This window comes from Pollicipes pollicipes, unplaced genomic scaffold (genome assembly GCF_011947565.3).
Source record: "Pollicipes pollicipes isolate AB1234 unplaced genomic scaffold, Ppol_2.1 Scaffold_2975;HRSCAF=3490_pilon_pilon_pilon, whole genome shotgun sequence".
Lineage (NCBI taxonomy): Eukaryota > Metazoa > Arthropoda > Thecostraca > Pollicipedomorpha > Pollicipedidae > Pollicipes > Pollicipes pollicipes.
Window position 1 is genome coordinate 96168 of NW_023596200.1, and position 18234 is coordinate 114401.

The window sequence follows — 18234 nt, forward strand, 5'->3', positions numbered from 1 at the left end:
GATACCGGGTGGTCTGTGTGTACGGCGGCAATTAAAGGGTTGGCGAATTCTTCAAAGCTTGTGCGTGGTTAAAGTCATGCGGGTCTCAAGCCAGTTCCAACGCGTTGCCTTTTAATTTCGACCTTGCAGCTTTGAGGGCAACGACGTTGGACCATGAGCCGAGAGCTTTCTCTTTGCGAATCTCCTCAAAAAGTCTTCCAAGGATATGAGCCGTCAGATGTCGGAACAAAAGTGGCGATCTGATGTGTGCTCAGAGTGGCGGGAAGTGGTTATGGTGCGGGCGGAGCGTGGGGCGGTGGGCAGGGTGGGGCAGGGGAGGCTACTCTAGTAGAGTAGCAACGATGTCACAAAGTTCGGAGTCTCGAAAAAAATACAGAGTACTTGGATTTTGCGAAAAAAAGGAGCATAGTAACACGGGCAGCGTTCTCAAGCAAGCATGAATGACTTACCTTACCGACGCTGCCGCCAGTTGTGGGCAAGGATTTTGGAGATATTGCGCCAAAAGGCTGGTGAGAAGACACTGGTTACTTTGCATCGGACACGTTTGCAAGATATATTGGTCCACACGTGCTCACCCTCTGATCCATGATGCCTACATCCTGCGCATCAGTGGTCAGTGTCAAAGGTATGCGTTATCGGGTAGTATGGGGAGTGATGCTTTTCTCGCGGAGAGTTGGCATGCCTTATCACGTTGCTGACTGAAAATTACTTTCACAGTTGCAGCCTGCTTACCGTTGAATCAACATCACAATATTTGTTTGGTTTATTCATGTAAGAAACAAAGGACTTGAGAATCAACCAGATCCGCTTCAGGGGTCCTGGTTTGCGTCTCTCTCGAACTCGGGGAACAGTGATGGCCGCGGATTGATTTTGATGCGCGTGGCATGTTGACCGCGGCGCGGAGTTCATGCTCATTTCATGCTTCGTGTTCTCCAGCCTTTTCGTGTTCTCCAGCTTAAGGCAGTTCCAAAACCGGAACAATTTGACTTTGCATGAGATCGGAACGCATGAAAAAATCGGTGTTCCTTAAAACTGCAGTTTTTCGACTTCGCATTAAATCCAGAGCTACAAAATCGGTGTTTTGACCGTATTTGAACCAACTTCTCATAACTCAGCCAACCGAACATGATGACTTTTCTTCAGCTGAGCTATTATCAAAATAGCCTCACTGTGTCTCCACTTCTAGATGGGACATTTTTGGTAAACTTGCTCACTATGTTCTCCTTCCTTGAACAACAATTCTTATTGTTGTTCCCTCTTTGCGGAGAACATTTCTCATTTTCCGCAAAAAACTCCTGGGACTACAAGCGTTTTACTTATTGAATGATTGAGCGACATGATGCCAGTCGTTGAAATGCTTTAAGCTGACAGACTTTTCGTTTATCCCATCCTCTGCCTGGGTGCAACACATGACTTCAAATACCGTCTCAAAAAAACACCGTCACATATATGCAGGACTGACCTTAACACTGCTGGTAGTGCGAACTCCAATACCCTTGAGCGTTTCTATCTGTAAGGAGCAGCCATCTCTATGTGCTCGCTACCTCCGACTGGTCCATGCTGTCACAAACGAGGATACAAGCCATCGTCATTGCCGTCTATACGCATTCCATGTTCTCGTCAGACCTCAGCGGTTCAATGCTGTCACAAAATAAACAGGTGGGCTAAGCTCCTTCCGGTCCAAATGCATTAAGCCCTGCACTGACATGCTACTCTGTCTCGAAAAATAAACGATGTTTAAATATGAGCCCACAAAATGGATGCGCATTCCACATTATGGGGCAGGCGCGTGTAACGCCGTCTCATTCCCGATGTTCGCTCAGGGATTTCCTCTCAGTACTAGGCCATGACTGTCGAAAGCCTCGAGTCGTCATCCACGCGCACGACCATGGGCCTTTTATCGAATTGCTTGAGCCACCAGCCACGAACTTAACAACATATTTGAGGCCTGGGTCGGCACAATTTCGAACTCCTCCAATTTCAGTCGGGTTGGCTAAATTATCACCGACACTTCACTGCCGGGCTTCAGATAAAGCATAACACACTATGGCCTAATGGAAGAGGCGTTCGTCGCGCTCACGACCAGACGGTTGACCTTACTGTGATGCTAATCTCTGCAGCTGCCGGGATGTCCAGCTCGGTCGGGCTGGACCCTGCTGGCATCACTGCAACATTGTGCAACGCTGACCGGCGCTGCATCTCAGGGCTTGGAGCTTCATCTGCGTCTCGTGCGTCGACATTAAGGAGGTATACATAGCAATACACCCCATTCGCACATTCTCCAGAGTTCCCATTCATCCCGGAATACGTTCTGACGCAGTGTCACTTCAGGCATATTAATCACACCACGATCGCCAGCACCCGACACACGCGAAGTGATTATTTTGCATCTGGGGATTAAAAATCGAACGCACCACCTATTGAATCGAAACAACCCTCCTTGGGCCTAAGACAGACGCCGTTCACCACGGACTCACACCGTTCATCACAAACTCACATCCTTCCACTACGGACCCACATCTTCCCACCACAACGAAATGTACAGACTGGGGTTTAGAACGGATCATACACACGGCTTTGAGCACACCTCATTCTCTGACCCAAACACGTCCCGGTCCTGCCCACACACCACACGATTGTGGGAAGGAACGGTCACACACGCTCATCTGTCATTGCACACAGGACAGACTGACTCCACGGCATCATAGGTACCCGCAGGCCCACCAACCTCGCCTGCGGCGCTCGGACGTGACGCTTCTCACTCACAGAGCGGCTCAGGGAAACACAGCCGGGCGGAGCGAGGCGAGGCTTAAGAAAACAGTGACAGAAACACAACTCAAGGCGCTTGGGTCCGCTCGCTCACAGAAAGCCAGTGAAAAAATAGAGATCCGAAAAATCTTAACTTTTTTCCTGTCCTTATTTCAAGTAAAAGTACACAACAATTCCGCCACTGAGGACTGTTTCTTGGACCGCTCCGTTGTCCGTTAAGTCTTCTCCTTTGTCATCGCTCGACAGCCAGCCGGTTTTCATTGGTACACGACTAATCATGCATTCTAAGACTACCAGGAACTGATAAAAGGAATGGTAGCGTGCCGTAGTGTGTCGGTAAGAAAGGGGCAAAATGCAGATCTCACACACACTCAAGAATAAAACGAACGCATAAACAGCGACACTCACACAGGGAAAACGACAGTCACCAACTGTTCTTCCCCAATCACAGTTCAACCCGACTTGTCCGGGACAAAATGCATGAGTCCTTACATGATTAAAAAGCTCGGCTGTCTCCCAGCAGCACGATCGCGTACTCGCCACTCCCGGCGAAAGATGGCGAACCCCTAAGAACCAAGCCTATTATACCGTCGGAAAAGTGGTCAGAAGAGGTTGAGCAAGGTAAGCTGGCCTTGCGACGAAGCGTTAGGCCCCTGTCCTTTCCGCGATGTCGGCATGGAGCGGGTAATCGCCTCGACATGTGTGCCGTGACGCGGTGGCCGCGCCGAATTGCAAGTTGCGCTGTGACGCACGGCTTCTGCACCCACGCCTCGTGACATCGGATTCTGTCCCGTCCCCACAGGATGCCAGTTGTTGACATTAAGCGTCGGCCCCCCGTGACAGGTCGGTCTGACGGCTATTCAGCTGGGTGGAGCGACTGGTCCGGCCCTGGCGAATGGTGTGTCAGTCCGCTGAGCCGGGCCCCAGATGGAGAAACTGCCGTCCTACGTCGGCTGGGCTTCCCACGAAGCTTTGAAGCTTTGAGTTTCCACATCGGAAAAAAATTAGGCTCAAATGACGGGAACTTTATGTCACCTATAAAGGTTCATATCAGTCAACACCTGTTTTCAAGGTAAAAATCACACTCACAAAGCGGAAAACTGCGTATCACTAAAAGATTGCTGGCCAATTTCGGATTTAAAGCATCGGAAACATCGCTTGCAAAAAAACTTCCGTCCGTCGGAGAATTTCGATCTTTCAAGATCACCTTTCAAAGACATGTTCTGGCTTAAAGGCCGGGGAATTCCACATCACTAGGAGAGACTAGCCAATTTTAACTTTTCAAGGATCAGAATAGTACCAAGTGCAAGACCCAGCGTCGTTAAAAATTCTTAAAACTCAGGGTCATCTTTCAAGCTCAAATTTATGCTCAAACGGCAGGGCACTTTAAATCATTAAAAACTTACCCGCTGATTTCATCTTTAAAAACATCAGAATATTCCCAAGCGCAAGCACTAGGCATCGCCAAAGTGCTGAAAACTCAATGTCACTGTTCAAGGTCAAATTTAGGCCCGAAGGACGGGGAAATCTATGTCACGAAGAGTCTGATTCAGCCGGTTATTCTTGATGCCAAAAATGACGCCTTCTTACCGATATCGATGATGGAAATTGAAGCCATTTTCAATATTCTCTTGACCGTTTATGCTTCCGTGACTTGACCATTCAATATGTTTTCAGAGAAATCGAAATGGCGAATGCGCGGCCAATAGGTGCGACAAAGAAACCTAATAATTTTCCTCAACGTTGAGCTCTTGCGGTCATAAATCAGAACAACCAACTCGGTGATCAGTCGTGCCACTAGCTAAGACTTCTTTCTTCGCAGCTATTGCTCCGCCTACTCACGTTAATTGCAGACATGTATTGGCTGTGCTCACATCTATGCAATCCAATGTTAAATCGAGAGCACTGCTTCGCGGGGAGAAAAATCTGATTGAACAAGGACAAGCAGCACTGAGATCACATACAGATATATACGCATCACCACCCACCTCGTAAAGGTCATCTCCCTCTTTGGCCTACCCAGGGAAGACCACGGCGCTGGGTGCCCCGATTCATGGACAAACACGCATCGCATCGGCCTACGCATGAGCAGAACCACCAGCTCTCCAAATGTAGGTTCCGCTGTTCCGATATTTAGCCTCCAGCTCACTGGTACACACGGTGCGACAGTAGTCACTTCTGCACTTGGCACTCGTCACAGGCACTGCTCACAGTCCGTTCTCACGCCGGCGGCTCTCAGGATCTTCTCTTTGTTACCACCTATTCTCCCGGGCCCCGCGTCCGCGTCCCTCGCAAGGGGCACCTTTGGCAGGAGAGGAACGCGAGCGTCTCTAAACAGCGCTCACCAAACTACACAAACATTCACTGTGTAGCGAAGAGGTGCTCTCTGACACCTCACACAAACACCTTTTACTGGCAGTCTCGGCCGGAACCGATATACTGTTCCGCACCGTTGTAGACCAATATTCCACAGAAAAATAGTTCATGACCCTCACCCTTGACTTCTTATATCACTACCGCCTGGAAAAGCGGTGGCGGCGCGTCCTTGATATGTGGCTGATTCGCGTCAGATAGTTACATTTCGGGAGCGCCTGCTCTCGCGGCAAGGTGAAACTGGGGGAGTCAGATGGGCTGATGGCAATATATGCGCTGTCTCCTCAGTATTCTGAGTGGTAGTGCCGATCTGCCGTTTGCGCGGCGGTGTCCGGCGCCCGTGCCCACGGTCGCGTGGCCACGATGTTGCTCGATCCCCACGGGCGATGGCCGTTCACCCGATCGTCGGTCCGCGGACCGGGCCGGTCTGGCGCCTTGTTCGATGTCTGCTGGCGCCCGGACGGAGCGGTTGGTCCGCCAGCTTGACAGGAGGTGTGTCGGTTCGCGGAACCGGGACGGAGGTCGAAGACTACCGTGCTACTTCGGCTGGGCTTCCCACGAAGCCCTAATTTTCTACATCATCCTGTCACCCACGGGCGGCCGGCTGTTCACCCGGCTGTTCACCCGGACAGGCCGCGGGCCGGGCCTGTCCGGCGGCCTCGTCGAACGTGGGTCGGCCTGCGTCGGGGCGGGGCGGCTAGTCCGGCGACTTGGCGAATGTGTGTCTGTTCTATCGAGACGCGGGTCGAAAGCTGCCGAGCTGCGTCGGTCGGACTTCCCACGAGCCACGAACTTTTTATTTTCCGAAAACCGCAATTTTGTGCATTCTTTCTTGACAAGCCAAAGGCATTAGTTTCAACTTCTGAGATGTCGAGGATGAAAAAATTGACAGTATCATTGCACCTATATGTGGTGCCAGTTAGTGATGAGTTGACTGTTAATGACCCATGGGTCACTGACTGGGTCATAACCTTACACAAACTGCCTTTGCCTTGGCCGTGGAGGTTCCCGCCAGTCAGGATGCTGAAAGAGATGACGATTTCTGCAATGACCATGACTTTCTTCCTGCTAACTGAAGAGGCATCTACACCCTCGCTTCGTAATAAGTGATAATAGTGCAGCGTGAGCACAAAATAATGCAGGAAAATGCACTATTAGCGTTCTTCCAGATCTGGCACCAATCCTGCAAAGCAAAATAGTACAAACTGTGCGAAAAAACCTTGAAAGTGGCGCAAAACTGTACTAAGCCTTGAATAGTATAAAGACGGTGATTTTGTTACAAGTTTTCTCAGAAATGTGCAAGAAATACCCCTTTTTCGCATAAATATATTTTTTATGTGGTACCAAGTAATACATGGCCATGGACATTTTATCATACAATTACTGCATTTGGTTATACTCTTGAGGTTACACTTCTCCCTACGCATCTGTGACGACATTTGGCGCTTGCCGAGATGCGTCACAAAAGATTGTTGCAGTTAGTGGAATATTAGGTGAGGGTGGTGAGGTGGGTACGGGCTTATATGGAATGAGCGAGAAAAGACATAGTTAGAACTACTTGAAAGAGTGGCTGTTTGAGGGTTTTATTTCCTTCGGCCGACGGAGCTGAAGTAGGGTGTCAGATTTCAAGACGGAGGCAGCGGCCTTTTTGTGCTAGCAAACGGCTCAGTGTTGGTCGCATTAACAGGTACTTTGGGAACGGAGCTGCTTTGTAGATGAGTTTCATGCTTAGTAGGCGAAATATTGTACTACCTATGTGATGCATCATGCATGATCATCAGTGGGTTTTGTGGTAGCATCTTGTGCTCTTGAAGTGCAGATAAATGCATTCTTGTGTGATATTAAGGGCTGAGAAAGTCAAAAGAACATGTGCATGCTTTGACTGTGGTAGGTTTATGAACACAATCAGCAATCAGGAATTTAAATTTACTTCAGCAACACAGGATAATGTGCTTCAAAATCTACCATGGGTGGAAGAACACTTTTTATAGTGGTGTACCAAAACCTTTTTGACAGCCATGCTTCCCATGTGTTGTGGTTGGTTGAAAGTGCAATAGTCAAAGAGATGGGGGAGGAGAGAGTATGGCACCCATTGGCCTCATGTTTGTATGCCTTTGGTACCCAGCCAAGTGTGTGGCTTGTCACAGGCACATTAGGATAATCAGGGGAGACAGTGGAAATAATAAAAGAATACCTAAAACATCTGAAATTTGAATTCTGCATTTATTGGATCAGACCTCATGCTAAGCAATGCATGTGGTGTAAGCTCCCATCACTAATATCTAGTCATGTAATTTTGATTCAACAGAAGAGTTTGGTGGCAAAAGTTTGATATGTTCCAATGGTCAGCACAGTTGGTTCTAGCCTCTGACATAAACTGACCTTAATGGTGGCTGCTGCCATGGCAGCAAGCCATACCTACCAGTAAAAAACAGTGGGGTCTAAAGCAACTAAAGTTGCTACCAAAGCAGCTGGAAAGACTTCCAAAGATCACCTGCAAAAGCATCACATAACCTATTGCACATCTCAGTTGTTTGCCTGTCCTGTCTAGGGACTGTGATCATGTAACACATATAACATATGCATATTTGGTCATATGATGTATGCATCTTCCTAAAAGTTATCCTAGTTTTTTTATTTTCCTAGATGTGTCTAAAACCTTTTGATGGTTTCTAGGATTAGAGCCCATGCTAAACAACATCTTGTGTGAGCCCTGACCATTTGATCATTTGATTCTAGGTCAACAGCAGAGCTCTGCAGTGAAATTTTAACATGCTCTTATACTTGGCATGGTTTATCCTATTCCCTGACCTCAGCTGACCTTAAATAAGGCTGCATCCACCTGTTACATCCCATCCTAGTTTGGGCCAAATGCCAGCTCTTAAGTGATTCAGATATAACCCACTTGAGGTGGTTGAATCCAAAGCAGACACTCTAAGTGAGCTCGGAGCGCTTAAAGCATATATCATGTTGAACATGTCTAGCACATCAACATCACAGCAGCTGCTTGAGAGCATGCAGACTGTAAATCCAGGTGTGCTGAGTTTGGCACATGGTTGCCACTAATTTCTGATATAGAGAACCAATTTTTGAAGGATTTGTGATGCTTCACAGGTATTTAAACCAAAAGTAATCCCAACTCATCTCTTTGAAGGATACTTGAAAAATAAAGAGGCCTGGGGCCTGACAGGAGTTTTGCACATACGTGATACAGGTTCAGCACACCGATGTTGGTCACAAATCTGGTGCCTGGCGAAGTTTTCACAGACTGGAATTGAGCTGCTGGAATGAGATCAACTGCTAACTGTGTATTTCTGCATTACAATGAAGTGTTATGCTGGTTTCTGCATATTTTCAATACCTTTAAGTGAACACATATCTGGGTGGCACATCAGATTTGCCTGGTGCTGTGTGACAATTCCCCTTATTCTTACTGGGAGCATGATTGTAATGATACTAATATTTGGTTATATTAAGCCAAGAAGCACATGATAGCTCAGGATTGGTAGTGTGTAACACAGTGATGACCATTTGTGTTGTGATGTTTGTATTCTTTAGTCTGCTTATGCCAGTCTGGTCAACTAATGCATATGCCATCAACATAATTGGTATGCTATGACAGCATGTGTATGCTTACCTCCACCTGTGAATACACACATTGCCTTTATAAAGGCAAAGTGCCATTACCCTTTCTGAAATGTCTTAAGACTTTTGGAAAATGGTGCTTGTTAATGCAATTCAAGATGTCTGGTAATGTACACTCACTACACATAGGCATATCATTGAGGTCCATTTACCAAATTACAAGTTAACAAGCAATTCCTATATATGCAGAGAGCCTATGATGAGATTAGGGGTGTTTTTCATCACAGGGTATTGCAATTCATTGTCCTCAGCATGGTGCTCTACAAGACAGATATTAGGGTCTCACATCAATTTTGCCAACAACCAATAGCACTGAAGTACCTTTTTGAAATGCATCTGAAGGTATTAGGTGGCATGGTGGTTTGTTTTGCCTCCAAATGTCATTCAGGGTGTGATGATTTATGACTGTGACGTATGACTTATGACACCATCCACGATTGATGATAAATTTCGAGATGCACATGAGAGGTAGGCGACACCACAGGACCTCAGTGGCCGAGTACGTCGTAGATTCGCAATGACGCAGATCAGATGACAACATCTCCTTGGGCTTATCATCACCTTCGGTGCTACATCTCCTTTCCTTCTGTGCTCTGTGATGCAATGTTCCTCATACCTGTTCCACATAGTGTGTGTGTAGCTGTGTGCCCGGTGTGTGGGCAGGTTGTCCCAGTCGGCGATGAGCTAGGGGGCCGGCGGCCATGTCCGGTCAGGGAGCGGGCCGCGGTTCGCTTGAGTCTCAGGACAGCTCGGCCAGCCGCTCGTCCGACGAGCCGGCCGACGACACGCTGGCGCGCGCCCTGGCGGCCGGCACCGCCGCCCAGCTGCTGGACGACGCCGACCTGCCCACCTCCATCCACGTGTGCAACCTGCCGCTCGACGCGTTCGAGGACGAGGCGATTAAGGTGGGCACCTGTTGCAGGACTGGCTCGCGCGGCGTGTGCTTGCACCCCGCGCGTGGGGTGTGCTTCACTTAAAACGGTGGGGGCTGCGTTTTTCTCGAAAACTGCAGTCATGTGACACATTAGACAAGGACATACGGAGTTGAATCCTGATATTGTTTTCAAACGCTTTGTAAATACGTGCGTAAGGTTTCTTATGGCTGGCAGTTACACGACGTGACCAGTGTCACTTGACATTCCCCGTCGCGGTTCCTGGATAAAAAGGTCACTGGTGTTCAACTTCTGCCAGCCATGTTCGCCACGAAACTGAGGACGGGGATGGTTTTGGCAGGCCAGTTTCGAAGACACATTCATGGCCTTCGACGACGAGGCCTGGTTCCAGTACTTCCCCAGCTTTCGTCGGGCGCGAGTCAACTATAGCACCCCGAAGGCAGCAGCCAGCGCGCGTATCCACCTGCACGAGACAAGCATCTGCGGCGCCACAATCAAGTGCTACTTCATCCAGGTGAGGGCGCCACTCTCTCCTCGCCTTGACCCGCAGCCATTTCGGAAAACAAGTGGGGGCTGCTCTCACGTGTGCATGCTGGGCGTAACGTGCCCTCGACCGCCGGTGCCCCCGTCGGTCCCAATCATCATCACTTGTGCATAGCAGCGGTGATTAGGAATACTTCAAAAAAGTGGTCACCAAATACTCGTCGTAGTCACCATTCGACGGAGACCAGCGACGTCCGAGAACAAGAGGTCGGCAAAAGGGTGAAGTGATAAGGTGGTTATGTAACTACGTCGTCGTGCAGAGACCACGAAAGACTATAAACTGACACGTCCTGAGGTTTTCCTGCCACGGCTCTATTCCATGTTCACGATTTCGTGCTAGTTTCGCCGCCGGAGCGGGCTGGGCGTGTTTGTTGGCTCCGGAGCGGGCTGGACGTGTTTGTTGGCTCCGGCCGCCGCTCGAGCGTGGACCGAAGCTCGACCGGAGTGGTGGGCGCCCGAGCGAGGCTTGCAACGGAGAAGCGACGCCGCAGCGTGGTCCGGAGGGAGACGCCGAGGGCCAGACGCTCCGCTCCTCCAATCATTCCGCGACGATCTGCCGCAGGGCAGGCACCGTTAACTTGAAATGCATAAAATGGCGAAGTCCTCTTTATTTAGTTTCTTTGTCGGTGTGTTCATATGCTGCGTGGCTGGCGCAGTTACAGAAATGTTGCCGCGTCACCGGCTGCAACGCTGCGTTTTTCGCTGCTGCCACATGCGCCTTAGCGGGAGCCTGGTGTTCTCCGTACGGCTTGGCCTCAAGTGACCATACGACGCCAGCTGGCTGTGTGACACGACCGGTAGACAGCACATCTGGCTCGCACCACGTGCATGTTATGTATCGGACTGCACTCAGCATGGTACCGTACAGCTGTGTCTGTTGGAGCCCTCGGCCACAACTAGTGAACGCATGCGCTGCCAAATGTCCGATGAGGGATTATAATCAAGTGTAAAGAAGGCCCGGGAAAACGCGTCGTTCCAGTCGAAAACCTGATCGGTACGGACTGAAGAAGAGAGTTCAGCTGGGTAACGCGTCTTACAGTTATCACCTAAAGCATACGTGCGGCATAGTGTACTACTTTGCCGCTCAGTACGCGTTGAAAGGGAATTTCGACTGATGTCCGAATGCTACGCCTTCCCTGATGTTCGGCTAGTAACTTTCGATTCATTGGACGTTGACGTTTTCGTACCCGAGTAACCGTAAGAACTGTGCTGCGGTCGGTCAGACAGCGGCTGTCGCACGTGGGACCGCCGTGTGACCCGGCCGGCCGTGTCCTGGACGCAGCGTGATAACGGCACCACGACACCGGCGATCCCATGTTGGTCTGACCATCGCCGACGGCTGCGTCCCGGCCCCAGCCCGGCGGACAATTCAGAGTTGTTGGGTACTCAAACATCCTGAATGGCTCTGTGGCCGCTGTTACAGCGTCACTTCCTTCAAACACACCGTAGTATGATGCTCCGCTTCCATGCCAGCCCGAATATCCCCGGCAGTCGGGGTCCAGCCGCGGTTCTCACGGCAACACAATGTCGATAGGGCTCCCGAGAAACTCCACCGTCCCCGTTACCGCCGTAGCACGATATGATGACGCCCGGTGCGGGCTTTCCGCGCTGACCCGACCGACGCCGGGGTCTGCTCCAGCCTCAGTCGTCGCGCGACGAGCTGGATGACGGCACGCTGCACCCGCCCATGCCGGACAAGCAGTTCCTGATTTCGCCGCCCGCCTCGCCGCCGGTCGGCTGGGAGCCGGTGCGCGAGGCCGAGCCCACCGTCAACTTCGACCTGCTGCGAGCCGTCACCGAGATGGCGCCCGGTGAGGGGACGCCGGTCCGCCGTCGGCCCGGGCAAACGGGCACACATGCTGATTACCATTCCTCAGAACGTGGAGGCACTGTCAGAACGGAAACGAGTCGCTACATGCTTGGAGGCGTTCAGTCGCGTGTTTCATCCCGCCGTTTGATAGGACGTCCGGTGTAAAGCCGCTGTCCTGATGACCCCGAGTGATGCCTGCAGCGGCCGCTCGCCCCGGCGCAGTGCGCGGGGTTCGGCCCGGCGGCGTGACGGCGCGCCCCTGCCGGCAGGCGAGAGCCACGAGCTACATGACGGGCGCGACCAGCAGCCGAGCATCGTGGTGCACGTGGCCGAGGAGAGCGAGACGGACCGCGACGCGGGACAGCCGCGCATGCGCATCACCCAGACCCGCTGCCCGTCGCGGTAGACTGCGCCGCCGGCCGCCGCCGCCGCGGAGGTCACGGCCGGGGCGCCCAGAGCGGCGCGGGCCCGAGCCGGCTGGTCGCGCCGACTCGGGACACGAAGCTTATCACTGGACCCCCGCCTGTAACTTTGTTGATGTGTTCGAGCGTTGAGGTTTCGTTTGTTGTGGATAGGACTGTGTCGGATGGCTAATCGCCGCGTGATCAAAACCAAATGGCGCGTGACTACTAGCATTGGAGAAGCCGCATGGTGCTGCCCGCTTCGCCGAGAGATGGCGCGGCATTGTATTGTTTCGGCGCTCGTTGTTGCTCGCTGTGCATGTAACTGGGCCTGTGATTTTAGTTGCAGTAGAGCTTATGTTGTCGGTGGAATAGTTCAAGAAGCAGATCACGCTGACGGTAATGCTGCATAGACGTCCGAGGTCTCCACTTCCAGATGTATCGCGTCTTCAACACGGCTTGCAAGTTATCCTATGTCTGTTGTAAGCGACGGGCCGGTGTCGGAGCAGTTTATGCATCCTGTCCTCCCTATGCTGTCACGCATTATCATCTGTCGAAACACGTGGTTCTTACGATTAAAGGTGTTCTCATGGTGATGTCATGGCGTTTGGCAACGATGAGACGCGCAGGTCATCAGGCAACAAACAGGCTTCACTACGTGGTCCTTACAGTGCGGACTAGATGCGTGCACAGGCCCGCCAAAGGTTTGCCTAGCTACGGATGGCTTACATCTGGCACGTTTTCAGCGTGTGAACGGAATTCGCAGGCATGAGGACAACGCAACAACGCAGAGGTCTAATGCCTGAGATCCATCCCCGAACCAGTAGAACTTGGCGTCTAAAAACGCTAAATTACGCTCGGCACCGCGATGACTGCGATCCCACCCTACCTGATGCAACAGTTGGGACCCCGGGCTATCTGGTGTAACGACTACGATCCCGGACTATCTTATGCAACGACTTAACGAGCTACTACGGTACCGGACTATCTCATGCAACTACGATACCAGACCATCTGTTGCAACGCCTACGGCACCGCGCTACCTGATGCAACGACTACGATCCCGGAGTATCTTATGCAATGACTTAACGAGCTACTACGGCACCGGACTTTCATGCAACTACGATACCAGACCATCTGTTGCAACGCCTACGACATCGCACTATCTGATGCAACGACCACAATCCCGGAGTATCTAATAAGCCAATTGATGGATTCTGATGCACTCCCGCTGGCTATGCCAGAAAAAAAAACAGTGAGAAGCCGCTTTGACTTGCATGAAAAGTCGCATTGGCTTCTCGAGTTCACAGCAGACTACAGCTACCCTGAAACTGACCACCCCGTTGTGCGAACACGTGATATTTTTCACATGTTTCGCACGTCCAGCCATGTGATATTGTTCGCATGTTTCACACGTCCAGTCATGTGATCTTGTTCACGTGTCGCACACCCAACCAGGTGATATCATTCACATATCTTGCACGTCCAGCTACGTGATATTGTTCGCATGGTCTCGCACGTCCAGCCATATTATATTGTTTACACGTGCCACACGTCCAACCATGTGATATTGCCGCCATCCTATCCATAAGGCACGGAACCTGAAAGGCCGCCTTCCAACAGAAGGTCACGTATCGCACGACCACCGCGACAGTGCTAAAAAGCGGTCGCATTGCGCGGAGACTGCTGCGAACGCAATGTCTACGGTGACTGTAGTCTCCACACCATGCATCAATATTCCCCTCCTGCCGAAACATGTGTTAACCTTCGATGTTATGTTCGTTTGTACAGTTGCGTTCAAAACCCAACAGTTCAGCTTAAAAAATACTTAAATAATCAAACACTACATTGCAGTATAGCATTGCTATACTTTGTTCGTCCCAGCTGTTTTTCAATCACAATTGTACAATTGCATCACATTTCACCATTTGTAGCAAGAAGAACATCACCACTGTGCCAGTGAGCACTGCCCGTCCAGCGCAGTCCACAACCTGTAGTATCCACGGCATGCAAAAACCCCAGCTGCCTACCTGATCTCACAAATGCCCTCCATCCAGTCCGGTGTCACATCTCGCGGGCCCACGCGGACATTCGCACCGGCAGACCCAGCCCCCACAGGCCCGACACCGACTCGTCCGGTGCTGATGGCGCCGCTGCGTCCCCTGGTTTGAAGCACTCGCCGCCGGACGGCGCAAGACAGGAGTCGCCACGCTGATTTGCGCGGAATGGAATAACGTCACCGCCGCATACCAGACCGGTGCGATGGCACAACTGTCCCGCTCGGCGTCAGCTGACACCGTCTCCTCAGGGTTCGTCTCATCACTGCTCGTCCATCGCGCTGCTGACGGCCTCAGCCGCGCGGCGGCCGCTCAGAATACAGTCGTTGACGCTGACGCCGTCGAACGCGGCGCCGGCCAGCAGCAGCGGCCAGCCGAGGCGGCCGACAGCTGCGCGCACCTCCTGCACCAGGGCGCGGTGTCCGACGCGGTACTGCGGGATGCAGCGCTCCTGCAGCTGCACGCAGAGCCGGCTGGGCCGGGCCGTGACGCCGAGCGAGCGTCGCACCTCGTGTAGCGCGGCGTCCAGCAGCCGCTGCCGGCTCGGCCGGACGCCGTAGTACCGCTCCATCTCGGCTCCGCCCGACATAACCGTCAGCACGGTCTTGTCGCCCTGCGGGAAGCTACACGTGTCGAAAATGACGCCCAGCACGCCGTCGGCCGGCTCGCACGACGGGATCAGGTAGCCAAAGCCGGGCTCGCGCAGCAGCTGGCCCTCGTACTCGAGCGTGATCACGGCCACCGTCACTGACTCGATCTGCGCCAGCAGCGCCGCCAGCGACGCGTCCGGCACGAGCGGTGCCAGCGCGTGCGCCGGCAGCGCCGAGATGACCTGGGCGGCGTGGTGGCTGCCGGCCGGCGAGTGGACCGTGGCGCCGTCCGGTGACAGCTCCAGCCGCGTGGCCGGCGCGTCCGGCAGCACGGCGACGCCATCGGCGGCCAGCCGCGCCGCCATGGCCTCCGGCAGCGTCTGCAGGCCGCCCTCCAGGCTCCAGACGCTCCAGCGCTCGGCTTGCGCGCGGCGCGCCAGCTCGCTGCCGCCGGGGTCGGGCGCGGCGGCACGGCCGCGCTCCTTCCACATGCCCCAGAGCACGCTGCCGTAGCGCTGCTCGTGTTCGAACAGCGTGTCCATCAGGAAACGCACGCTGATTTGGCGCGCGTCGCCGGCGCAAACGCCGCGCACCAGCGGGTCAACGGCGAACTGCGCCACGTCGCTGCCGAACCGGCGCGCCACGAACGCGTACAGGCTGTCGTCGGCCAGGCCGCGACGTGCTGGCGCTGCTAAGTCGCGCAACGCCGCTAGCGCCAGCGGCCGCCGGAACGGCTTCAGCCAGCGCAGCGTGCTCCACAGGCTGGTCGGCAGTTTGTGCAGCTCGCCGCCGGTCATGATCATCCGGTTAAGGGTCGCTGGGTGTCCTTGAGGGATTATCTTCAGCCTGGGGGGGGTGGGGGGGGGGGGGGCTGGGCATTATTTTTGGGGTTTACAAATTTACTCTTATTTGGTCTTCTCGATACACATGTGCTTAAATTCAATAGACACACAATGCTGGAAGTATTTGTGTGATAATATGTTGCTCGCTTATACTGGATGCAGTTATTTCTACCACATTGCAGGAAGCAAAAAGCTGTGAGCCAATAGTTATCTGTTGTCCGCTAAAATCGGTGATTTATCCATGTTTACGAGTTATTTTGTGTCTGGTAGCACTTGTAAGCCATCAACGGCCTGGAATTGACCTGTGACCTATCACCCAGTCACAGTGGACCAGTACCTCTCAGTCAGCTGCAGCTGCTCCACCAGCTGCAGGGTGTTGACGCCCTGCTGGCCAGCCGGCCGCACCGTGCGCGGCCCGTGCTCCCAGAGACCGCCGTCCTTGTGGCGCGTGGTGCGGACCCAGCCGCCGACGGCCGGCGCCGCCTCCAGCACGGTGATGGGCAGTGTGGGCCGCAGCTGGCGCAGGTAGTGGGCGGCTGCCAGACCGGTCACGCCGCCGCCCAGCACCAGCACAGCCATGCTCGGACTGCTTGCGCCTCACTCCGCCTCAACAGTTCATCTGACCACCCCCACCAGATGTTGGCTGGGTGCCAACTCCCTTGTGAGAAAGCAGAACAGTGCCAGCCATGGGCAGAAGAGATACTGTGCATAAACCTGCATACCAGTACATTACATGGAAAAGAAACACTGAGCAATAACCATCTTGCAAAAATGTGATAGCATGAACATGGAGAAAACAAATTATGGAGAACAGCTGCTCACACTACAAATGTGGCTACCCATAACATGAAATGTGAAGGGGCATTTATACAGTTATAAGAACTCACATACTCACCTTTAGCGTTAAGTGTCAGCATGCAAGAAACTGAATAATTGTAAAGGTTACAATTGTTGTGTGGAAAGTACCAATAGTGATAATTGTTGGGGTCATTTCAAGCAAACAGTGAGATAAACAAATGCAATGTAGGCAAGCCATTTGTTAATAAAGGCATTCATACTTTAGTAACCAGCTCATAAAGATCCTACATTACTTGCCCACTGTGCAGCATGCAACATGCTATTATCCTAGCTTGTGCTATTTTAAATGAAATTCCCATCATGCTCAATGTGTTTTTGCACTTACTAGATTCAAACAATGCAAATCAATGTTGTTTTTTTTTAGTAAAGCCAGCCATGGAAACATACTTCACCACAGAGAAGCCCATTATATAACTTATGATAGCTGCAATTTTTTCTACAGCATGGCACACACTGACAGGTGCTGTGCCAGCAGGGGCACAGGATGATGTGCCTCCCATGACCTTGATTTTGACATTATACAGCTGAAACTCCATGGGAAGAGCAAACCTAACACACACCTGCCAACCCAATCTCCCAATGGCATGAGCTATGTTACACTTGCAGACCCTTGCCCTTTCAGCAAAATGCAGAATGAGACAAGATTTAGGGTGTATGGGTGCAAGCAAGTGTACAAAAAAAACTAGCTATATAAGCATCCACCCTTTAGAAGGCCATGACATGCCCAGGGGGTGCACATTAGATTAGTCTAAAAACCACAATTCCACTTTCTGCACTTTGTTATTCTTGATGGTGTCACATTTTTGTAAGCTGGGAATTTTATACTGTTGGGACTTGAAAGGTAGGTTTATTATAATATTGGTAATGCCAACCTCAACCTACATACCCTGTACATGGTGCACCTAAGTCATCAAGTACGCTGTTGATAGATACAGAGCTGAGGCACAGATTACACACTGTGAGGTGGATACCTCGCACATTCCCAAAGTTCAGTAAAAACAGTTCAACAGGAGAGTGGAAAGTACTCTCCACAGCTCGCAGAAGTGACATCTGCAATGCCACCCCCACGCTTTCACAGTTACAGCCAAGTACATTCATCGGCTCACCGCATCAGCTGTCGCCGCACTCCGTTTGTGGCAAGCAATCAATCGCACACGTAATCATGTGTTGCGGCGGCATTACGTAATGACAACCAAGAACATGCACAGTTTAAAACACCTCAAATTACCCACGACTTGAAACGCGTGCCCGCCTAGCGCGTACCACACATGAACCACAAACGTACTATAAGCGTCATTTAACATTAGAATAATCAGTAATGTTCCACGTAGCAATGTGAGCAGGATGCGCGTTTTTTTAACGAATCAGTAGCCAAATAATCTGCGCCTGCGATACTTTCTTAGTTTGTATTGGTTTGGGGTGCAAAGCAACAGTGTGCGACCAGAATCTTGAA

General features: G+C 51.9%; 2 protein-coding genes across 3 annotated transcripts; one reads left to right on the forward strand and one right to left on the reverse strand.

Moving 5' to 3' along the window:
* The first annotated feature begins 6631 nt into the window (after positions 1-6631).
* Positions 6632-13030, forward strand: LOC119114704 (calcipressin-2). The gene is made up of 5 exons (XM_037238719.1): positions 6632-6829; positions 9451-9692; positions 10021-10194; positions 11863-12034; positions 12303-13030. Exons 2-5 carry the CDS (start codon positions 9489-9491, stop codon positions 12437-12439), a joined length of 687 nt encoding a protein of 228 aa, XP_037094614.1. The 5' UTR covers positions 6632-6829; positions 9451-9488; the 3' UTR covers positions 12440-13030.
* A 923-nt stretch (positions 13031-13953) lies between these two features.
* On the reverse strand, positions 13954-17978 carry Ppox (protoporphyrinogen oxidase). 2 transcript variants are annotated; one of them, XM_037238723.1, is made up of 3 exons: positions 17888-17978; positions 16261-16566; positions 13954-15927 (listed from the first exon to the last, which is right to left on the reverse strand). In XM_037238723.1, the coding sequence occupies exons 2-3, from the start codon at positions 16500-16502 to the stop codon at positions 14754-14756; spliced, it is 1416 nt and encodes a 471-aa protein (XP_037094618.1). In that variant the 5' UTR covers positions 16503-16566; positions 17888-17978; the 3' UTR covers positions 13954-14753. The 2 variants fall into 2 exon arrangements, with proteins under 2 accessions (XP_037094618.1, XP_037094617.1); XM_037238722.1 differs by having other exon boundaries at positions 16261-16581.
* Positions 17979-18234: the final 256 nt, after the last annotated feature.